This window comes from Capra hircus, chromosome 3, assembly GCF_001704415.2.
Source record: "Capra hircus breed San Clemente chromosome 3, ASM170441v1, whole genome shotgun sequence".
NCBI classification, from domain to species: domain Eukaryota; kingdom Metazoa; phylum Chordata; class Mammalia; order Artiodactyla; family Bovidae; genus Capra; species Capra hircus.
Window position 1 is genome coordinate 110,155,935 of NC_030810.1, and position 9,214 is coordinate 110,165,148.

At 57.2% G+C, this 9,214-nt stretch overlaps 1 protein-coding gene across 1 annotated transcript; it reads right to left on the minus strand.

Annotated features, from left to right (window-relative positions):
* TAGLN2 (transgelin 2) lies at positions 360–8,000 on the minus strand. Its single transcript, XM_005677238.3, has 5 exons — positions 7,872–8,000; positions 2,436–2,646; positions 1,847–2,021; positions 1,446–1,548; positions 360–1,160 (listed from the first exon to the last, which is right to left on the minus strand). The coding sequence occupies exons 2-5, from the start codon at positions 2,613–2,615 to the stop codon at positions 1,019–1,021; spliced, it is 600 nt and encodes a 199-aa protein (XP_005677295.1). The 5' UTR covers positions 2,616–2,646; positions 7,872–8,000; the 3' UTR covers positions 360–1,018.

The window sequence follows — 9,214 nt, forward strand, 5'->3', positions numbered from 1 at the left end:
CCAGACACTTGTCAGGACTCAGGACTGTGGGGACGGCCAGCCCCACCTTCCTGCAGCGACTGACAGCCGTTCTGGTTGTGGGAAAGGCCCAGCTAGCTGCGGGCCCCTCTCCCCCTAGACACTACCCACATATCCTGTCATCACGACGCCTAACCTGAAGGCAGCCGGGAGGGCCTGTCCCTTCTCAACCCCTCACCTAAACAAGTAAGAAAAAGAACAGGAAGAAAGTAAAAGATTGGGGGATACTCGTGACCTTTCATCTCAAAATCCTCTTCCCTGGAGCCAGTGCCTGTACTTCCCCCACATCCCTCCCTTCCTCACAGTGGGTTCAGCGGCCCCAGACACAGCCAGAATCCATCCAAAAAAAAAAAGACACAGATTCTTTATTTAAATCAGCAAACTCAGATTTTTCAAGCCCCAGCCCATGGTGAGCAGCCTTCCCTCCCAGGCCCCCTCACCCCCACCCCTTAGCCACAAAAAGGAATGGAAAATGAGAAGCCTGGGGGCCTCTGCCAGGGCAGGCTGCCTCCGAAGTGTGGTGAGTGCAGTCCAGCTGGGGCTGGGGTGGCAGTGGCCACAGGCCCCTCCCTATAAATTAAGTCCCTGCAGTCACAGCTGTAGGCAAGGCATACTTGTGGGGAGAGAAGGCCGTCAGGCAGCATCCTTGATGCCCAGCTAAGGAATGGATTAGGGCACAGGGCTCAGAGGGAAGAGGCCAGAGGAAAGAGAAGAGGTATGGTGCGGAGAGGGGGTGAGGCCCCCCCAGTCTTGGTCCCAGGGGAAAAGAGGCCAGTTGGTCCAGTTTTGTGTGTTTGGAGAAGGGAATGTATTAGTAAGCACAAGGGGGAGGCCACCGTCGGGCAACCCCGGAGGAGACAGGCCAGGCCCCCACCCTGGCAGAAGGGAGAGCGAGAGCTCCCGAGGGCTCTCAAGGAATGTCAATGCTAAAAAAAAAAAAAAACACAACAACATATATATTAACCATTCACGGAGGGCAGGGGCAGGGCTGCAGAGCAGATCAGAGGATCTGGCGCGGCATCCCATAGCCGGTCATGCCTGCCTGAGAAGCCCCGCGGTTGGTCCCCATCTGTAAGCCAATCACATTCCTGCCCTCCTGCAGTTGGTTGTCCGAGAAGTAGCGAGGGTTCTCCTTGGATTTCCTGGGTGGGAAGTGAATGCTGGTTAGGAGGAGGGTGGAGGCCGCCCCGGTAAATGTCCTCCCAGGGCAAAGCACAGGCTTCTCTGGTGTGCGTGCTGCTGCCCGCTCTGCCTCAGAAAGCACTGAGCTCACCGCCCCTCATCTCTCAAAAGGGACTGTCCCTTGCCATCCCAGGAAAGGTGTGAGGATAGAGACAAGGGATGCTAAAGTGCTTGGTAGAGGGCGTTTCCCAGGGACAGCATGACCACCACGCTGGCCCAGAGCCTGGGCTGCCCAATGTACTCACTTGGGAAACCAGTTAGGATCCCCAGAGAAGAGCCCATCATCCCGGGCTACCGCCAGCCCGCCCAGATTCATCAGTGTCCGCTGCACACAGGCCATGTTCTTTCCTGGGAAGAAGGAGGGGTTGTATTAGCCTCCGTGGGGCTAGGGTCCAGAATGCCAGGATTCCACCTGTATCACCAGGTCAGCAGGCCCAGCCCCCAAATTCTTTTTCTCTTGATCTCCCTATTCTTCTCCATTCCAGCCTCCAACATGGTCAACTCCTCTATCGAAATGCAAAACAATGAGCACGCACACACATAGACACACGCACACTCGACTGTCCTCGGGGTGCCAGAAAGGAGATGGCTCAGGCCAACCTCTGGTCTTCTGGACAACACTGCCCTGACCCTGGCCTTGGCCCACCTTCCCAGAGGTCCACAGTCTGGAAGATGTCAGTGGTGTTGATGCCGTAGCGCTCGGCTGCTTGCAGGAACTGGGAGATCTGCTCCATCTGCTTGAAGGCCATGGTGGAGGCCTGGATCTTCTTCACTGGGGCCTGCCCCTCGGGGTACAGCCCATTAATGAGCTCACACAGCACCTGGGGGAGGACAGCAGAGGTGAGGCCGTGCTCACACAGATCACAGGGCACCACCCTCAGCTCCAGAGAACGACACAGGTGCCTCTCCTACCTGAGGACAGTTCTGACTGCACCTGGAGAAAGCCTCTGGCTCCTTCCTGCCCAGCCCCTGCCTCTGAGCCCAGAAAGTGAGCCACGCTATTCAAGGATCATTGACTAGAGCACACCTCCCCCAGCCCTTCCCCTGCAGCTCCTCCTCCTTCCTGTTACCTAAGGCTTCCACTTCCCTTGGTGGGAGGCAGGAAAAACAGGAGGGCCTCTGCTCAATGGAGATCCCCGGATTCAGGAAAGCTGGGGACAGGGTTGCACTCCTTTCTTCAGCTGAGCCCATCCCCGCTCCCCTAGAACTTCTGGTGGGAGGCGCCCTGCTCTTACCGTGCCATCCTTGAGCCAGTTCTGGAAGTTCTCGCGCCCAGGCTGGGGCCGGCCCACATCCTTGCGGCACTGGGTGGTGATCCACTGGATCAGGATCTGCTCCAGGTCTGCGTCGTATTGTTTCTCAATCTTCTGCTGTACCTCCCGGCTGAGGCCGTAGGCAGGTCCCCTGTTGGCCATTCCGGAGGGTGGCGGCAGCGGCTGTGGGGGACTGGGGAAGAGAACACAGCCAGACCCGCGGTCAGCACTCTGCAGCCTGCGGAGTGGGGGACCGCCCCGGGGACACACGCCGTATCCCTAGGGTGGGCCCTGGAGGGGAGAACAGCTGCCAAATGAGAGCATCTCGCCTTGGCCCCGGTGGGTTCTCCCACCCTTATGACAGGAGCCTGTCTACTATATTGAGGCTTCCCATTAGATTTCATTTGAATGGCTCCACTCCTACAATGAAGTATAAAACCCACTGGAATACAACATAGGGTAAATGAGGCCAGGATTGGCGGTTCAGCCCCCCATTAGGGGTGGTCAACTTTAGCAAAGGCAAACTGGTCATTCTAACCCTAACTGTGCCTTTTCCAGTCTGGGAAGGAGAATGATTTGGAAAGAATATGCAGTGGCTTGGGAACCCATGCCAGGAGTTAGAGGACTGGACAGATCTACCCTCAATAAGCCACTGGGTTTTCACTGAGCTTCCCAGGTGGGACTAATGGTAAAGAATACACCTGCCAGCACAGGAGATGCGAGAGATGTAGGTTTGATCTCTGGGTTGGGAAGATCCCCTGGTGTAGGAAATGGCAACCCACTCCAGTATTCTTGCCTGGAAAATCCCATGGACAGAGGAGCCTGGCGGGCTACAGCCCATGGGGTGGCAAAAAAGTCAGACACGACTGAGCAACTAACACTTTCATTGAGCACCCACTATTTGCGCTGGGGCTTGCAAAAGAGACAGAAATCCTTGATTCTAAAGTTGCATGTAATGCCATCAGAGACAAAGACAGCACATGGGAAAGTGCAAGAGTTGTACAGGATGAATACTGAACTATACAGATTATGTTGTTACTTAGTTGCTAAGTCAACTCAACTCTTTTCCAACAACATGGACTGTAGCCCGCCAGGTTCTTCTGTCCATGGGATTCCCCAGGCAAGAATATCAGAATGGGTTGCCATCCAGTGGATCATCCTGGCCCAGGGATCGAACCCACACCTCCTGCCTTGCAGGCAGATTCTTTACTACTGAGCCAGCAGGGAAGCCCGTTTGCCGCAGGAATTAAGGGAGGAGTATGGACAGAAGCAGCCTGGAGGGCTTCCTGGAGACGTAGGTCTGAGTAGGCCCTTAACAGATTTCACTAGGCAATGAGACTTTATATGAGAAATCAGGTATTACTTAATTCTACTTTCCTTTCTAAAAGGAGTGGGAGGCAGAATGGCTCCTGCAAAGGTGCCTATGTCCTAATTCCCAGAACCTGCAAATGTTACCTTATATTGCAAAAGGGATTTTGTGGGTGTGACTGAATTAAGGATCTTGAGATAGGGAAAGTACCCTGGGCCATCCAGCGGGGCCCAGTGTACTCACAACAAGGGTCATTATAAGTTAAAGAGGAAGGCAGTTGAATCAAAGTGGGAGAATGAGAAGGAAGTCAATGATGAAGTTTCACAGGGCCGTGAACCAAGCAATACAAGTGGCCTCAAGAAGCTAAGAAAGGCAAGGCATGGAATCTCCCCTAGGCACCCCCAAAAAGAATGCAGCCCTGCCAATCCCTTGATTTTAGCCAGAGAGACTTAGCCTTGCAAGATATTAAATGTATGTTGCTTTAAGTCACAAAATTTGTGATAATTTGTTATAGCGGGAATAAGGCCTAATTCAGGAGCCTTGGGTGGTATCAGTTTGAGGACCTCAGTCAGGAAGAACCGGGAGGGGGGTGGTTTCCTGACCACTGGCCTGAGTTGACAGCCCACACCTCATAGAGGGCAGTCTGTCCCCACCCACCACCTCCCTGCGTAAGTCCCCGCACTCAGAGCCCTGTCCTGCAACGCCACATGTCAAGGGGGAGCCAGGACCAGAGACAGCATGGGACTCAATTTCCTGCCCCTGTCCCATCCCCATGGGCTCTTCTTTCTGCTCTGAAATAGAGCTGGCTGACTGTACAGAAAAGAGGATGCCCCTGACCAGGCACCTAAGTTGGAGGGGAGGGAAGGGAGACACTTCCACGCCCCAATCTGGCCCCAGGCCAGCTCAGGCTTGAGGGATGAAGTCAGGCACACAGCAGGTTGAGCCCCTCCTCCTCCTCTCCTACCTGACCTCCGGGCAGGTCACAGGGACAGCAGCTGCCTCAACCTCCCTCACACCTCAGTCCCTGCGGGGGCTCAGTTCAGGCCGCCCCTCCCCACACTCCAACAGGGCTGCTCTTTCTGACTCCAACTTATAGGGCTGCACTTTTCAGGCAGAGATCCTCCCCATAAATCAGCTATTTTTAAACCTCATTAAGAGCAACCCACCCCCACTTCACCCAGCCTGAAAGCCCGGCCAGATAAATGTCAGTCTGGGCCTTGACCCACACACCAGCCACACACACACTTAGCTGGGGGAGGGCAGGCTGGTTGAGCGGCTGAGGTCTGTGGAGAGAGCAGACAAGATTCCCTGCCCCCAGCCCAGCCCCAACGGCTCAGCCACCACTCAGCCTCTGTGAGCCTGTGACCCTGCCTCATAGGCTTGGGAGGCTTGGAAGGAAGGAGAGGGGGCCGGAGGCTGCTGCCACCAGGAAGCCCCCTTGTCCCAGCCCCTTGTCTAGACCTCACTTCTGGGAGCAGCTTCACTGTGGTCACCTGGGCCTCAGGGCGTTGTCTCCATGGAGCCAACTGGCCTGAGGCCAGGGATCACTATGGCCAGGAAAGCACAGGAGAATGATTAACCCGGACACTAGGGTTACGAAGGGAAGCCTGACCCCTCCAGTGCTGCCTATGGAGGAGTAGGACAGACTCAGCCCCCCAGGCCCACCTCCAGGTGGATGGTGAGCCCTCCTGAACTCTGGAGCCAGGACACAACTGGCAAGGTCACAGGCCCCAGCTGCAGTGTCTCAGCTCCACTTGGGGCCACTGCCCTAGACCCTGCGGTGTCAGAGCCATGAGGCAGAGCTCTGGCAGGAGGGCGAGCCATGAGGCAGCCTGCTCACAGCTGCTCTCCCCACCCCCACGAGCAGACAACCTCTGAGGAGCCGTGGCTGCTGGGACTGCAGTGGCGCACCCGGGGCTCGCCCCTTAAGGAGGGAAGGTAGCCACTTGCCCGCTGGAGTGGGGAGAAGCTGTGCGGGAAACGCCCAGAGCTGGGGGTCCAACGGGAAGACAGCTGCACAGCTTGGGGGGTGGGCTAGCAGTGAGTAAGGTGATCTCCAGAGGTACTCCAGACAGCGGTGGGAACAGCCCTCACCCCCACCCACGAGGTTACAACAGCTGGGAGAGGGGAGGGGCTGCAAAAGGCACTTCAGCCCTCAGCCGCACCCAGACCCTGGCTGGACCAGGGACGCTTACCTCACCCCACCGAGCTGAGGAGCTGATGCCAAAGAAAAGGCGGACGTGGGGGTGGGGTGGGAGGATTCCAGGGCTCCGGGCAGGGGTGTTGAATTGTGAAGACAAAGGGACTCTCCATTCATTGTGCAGAGAGGACCCAGGGGGACTTCCCAACCCAGACTTGGCATTTAGACTATCCTGAAAAAGCGAAGTGGGAACCCTTGCCTCTAAACTGAAGTGCCACAGGGAGCAGGGGCGGTGGGAGACCTACGACTGAGGGGCCACCCTGGGGCAGCCCCCTTGCTGTCGAGTCAGGGAGCAGAAGAGAAAGCTGAAGCTGCACAAACAGGAAGCCACAAGGCTTGCAGGGGAGGAGGGGTATGGGGGGGCCGTTGCCATGGCTTCTGTGTACCAAACACAGGAATGGGGCAAGGTCGGGGCACCAGGCAGAAATATCCACTAAGTGCAGAAGTGGTCAGGAGGCGCTAAGTGGGAGCAGAGGCAAGGCAGGGCATGGGGAGCAGAAGTGGGATCCTTGGAAAGGGGTCGCTTCACAGGTACAGACAGGTGCACGGGATTCCTCAAGGAGGCAGCTGTGGAGGGAACAGAAGAATGTGGAGAAGGGAAGTTACAAGCGTTGGGGATTAGAAGCCAATCCCCAGGGGGGCTGGGGTGGGGCGTGGGGGAAGAACTGCACTTGGACAGACTTAGCTGTTGATTCTGGAAGGGTAGGGGCCCGCTGGCCTCACCCTACCTTGGCCTTCTCTGCTGTTTGAAGTCTTCCCTGTGGGCTAGGAAGGAGAAATTGGAAGTACGGTTACAGACCCGGAGCTGTCCCTGTCTGGTGCTCTGGAGTCAGAAAATTAGGAGAACCACGGGTCTCCTCCTACCCCGGATCCCCGTACTAGTCAACTCTCATCTCTACCCTGCTTCTTTCTGCTAGCGGATACCAAGCTTCCCCAGAACCTCACCCGTAGCGGCTCCAGGAGACTCAAGGAGGCCAGCAGAGCGCGCGGGGTAGGGGGGTTGGGGAGGTCTGCAGCAGCCGATTTCCGGTCCTGCTGGTCCGCCCCCCCACAGTCGCCCCCACTCGCCACACCCTAGGCCGTTACTGGGATGAATCACCCCCCGCCCGCCGCTGGGGTGACGCAGCGGTCTGGGCAGCCCGCCTGCCCGCCCGCGGCCACCACCGACTTTCCCAGCAGCAGGGGGCAAGGGGTGGGGGCGTCGGCTCCCGTAGAGGCTGGAGGCCTGGAAAGCAGCCATCCTCCCCCAACACCGCCTCCTACAGGCAGGGCACCCCGAGGCGCTGTCTGGGCTGCAACCTCCCAGATGCTTAAGGTCGAGAGACCTCCTGGAGAGGACTGGAACTTCAAGTCCCCGCCCAAACCCGAGAAGGCGAGGCCACTGCGGGACCCGAGCACGGCGGCCCCTCGCCCCAACTCGCGACGGCCAGTCCCCAGAAAAACGAGCTTCAGAAAAGAGGGCAGGCAGCGCCCACACGTGCTCCTGGAACCAGGAAGTGAAGGGTCGCCTGGGAAGCCCCGGCGGCGCGGAGCTGGCCAAGGGTGGGCGCCGGGACCCTGTACCCTGCATCACTCTGGGCCAGCCGTATAATCCGTGACCCCCTCCCTTTCTCGCCCCAGCGAGACCCGGGACTGGAGCCGGCGGGCGGAGCGCAGTCCCAGAGTCTCCGATCCCAACGAACGCCCCGTCAATGCACTAGCAACACCGCCTGACCTCATCGCTCAACAATGCAGGGGTCAGAGCCTGGGGACGGACCTGACAGCCCAGGGCGGGGCAGGGCAGTCAACGGACCCTTGCCTGCCAGCCCTCGATCCGCAAGCCCGCTGGAGCAAGCCGCAAGCTCGGGATTCTTGCTTTCTGGAGACCGCGCACATCCCACGCCCTCAAGGACCCTTCCCTCCAGCTTACGGTTCACGTGGGTCGGAGAGTTGCGCACTCGAGGCGGGGGCCGCAGCGCGAGTGGATCGCCCGGGTGGGGCCGGGGGTTTTCAGCCTGCTCCCGCCTCGGACGGGGCGGACCAGGGGCGGGGCAAGGGCCGAGAGAGTTTAAAGGCGCCGCAGTGCAGCTGCGGAGGGCAGTGCTTAAGAGAGAGAGGGCCGGTGGACCAGACCCTGAGTTAAAAGACCTGGAGGCAGTGGCCTCAACCCTTGAGAACCTCCAGCCCTACCCCAGAGCCCTTAAACGTGTGCCCCAGTGGGAAACTCTCTGCCTAGGTTAGCGCAAGACTGTGGGCGTTTTTATGTGGAAAGAATCCTTTTGGCTTAAATAGGGTGGTTAGGTAAATGGAGGCACAGGAAAACATTCCCCTAGACACAAGTGACTAGGGTGTGGCAGAACTGGAACTAGCAGGCCCGGACAGCTCCCGCACGTGGTCTTGCTCCCCACCTTCTTCAAGCCTGGGCAGAAACTAACAGTGAGGTCATTCCTTGCCCAGGGCCCAAGGGGTGTGATCAGCTTTCGGACCCAGGGTTCAGACTTGACTCCTTTCTCCTTCATTTCCTCCCCTATGACCTGGCACCTCTGTTTTATCCTGGAGGGATCAGAAGAGGCTTCAGTGGAGGAGACTAGCAGTTCTGTCTCTGAGGATGGAGGAGAGCATCCTTTGGGGGTTGAAAGAATGCCCCCACCTGTTTTCAGGATTCAGTTGAGCAGTCCCTCTAGGGTGGAGTCGCTGCTTATAGCCATCAGGGGAGTTCTTCATATATGATAGAAGCCCCCATTGAAACTTGTTTTCAAGCACATCAACAACCTGTGGCTTCTCACTTTTCCATTCTCTCTTGCCCGGCCCTCCCTACCTCTATATTCCGGTGATTCCCTGGGATGCCAAGTGTTTTTACTCCTCCCTACCTTCACACAGGCTGTTCCTCTGCCTGGGATGCTCTCCCTCCCATGACTGACTTCTCACTGCTCTACCCATCACCAACTTGGTGGCTTTGGGGCAGATTACTAAAGCACTGAACACCTCAGTCACCTAGTCTATAAAATAGAGCTAATAGTACTACCTACCGCAGAGTGGCAGACAATTCAACAATACATGTACAAAATTTAGAGCAGTGCCTGGCTATTGTTCTCACTTCCTGTGACACGCCAGTCCCAGCACAAGCTGTAAGCATTCACTGTTTGCAGACTCCTCCCTTCATGCTACCTTAATAACCAACAGACAGCTTTATCACAGAACTTATCACAGCACACTGTAACGATTTCTTTATTTTCCTGCTTCACTGACTAGAAAGAATTCCCCCAAGAGCAA

Bases quoted from the DNA above. Each gene is read 5' to 3' on its own strand.
- TAGLN2 (XM_005677238.3), bottom strand. From the start codon at position 2,615: ATGGCCAACAGGGGACCTGCCTACGGCCTCAGCCGGGAGGTACAGCAG. The intron at 1,549-1,846 runs GTGGGCCAAGGC...CCTTCTTCCCAG, and splicing joins GACTGTGGACCTCTGGGAAG to GAAAGAACATGGCCTGTGTG. The intron at 1,161-1,445 runs GTGAGTACATTG...CTTCCCACCCAG, and splicing joins GATCCTAACTGGTTTCCCAA to GAAATCCAAGGAGAACCCTC.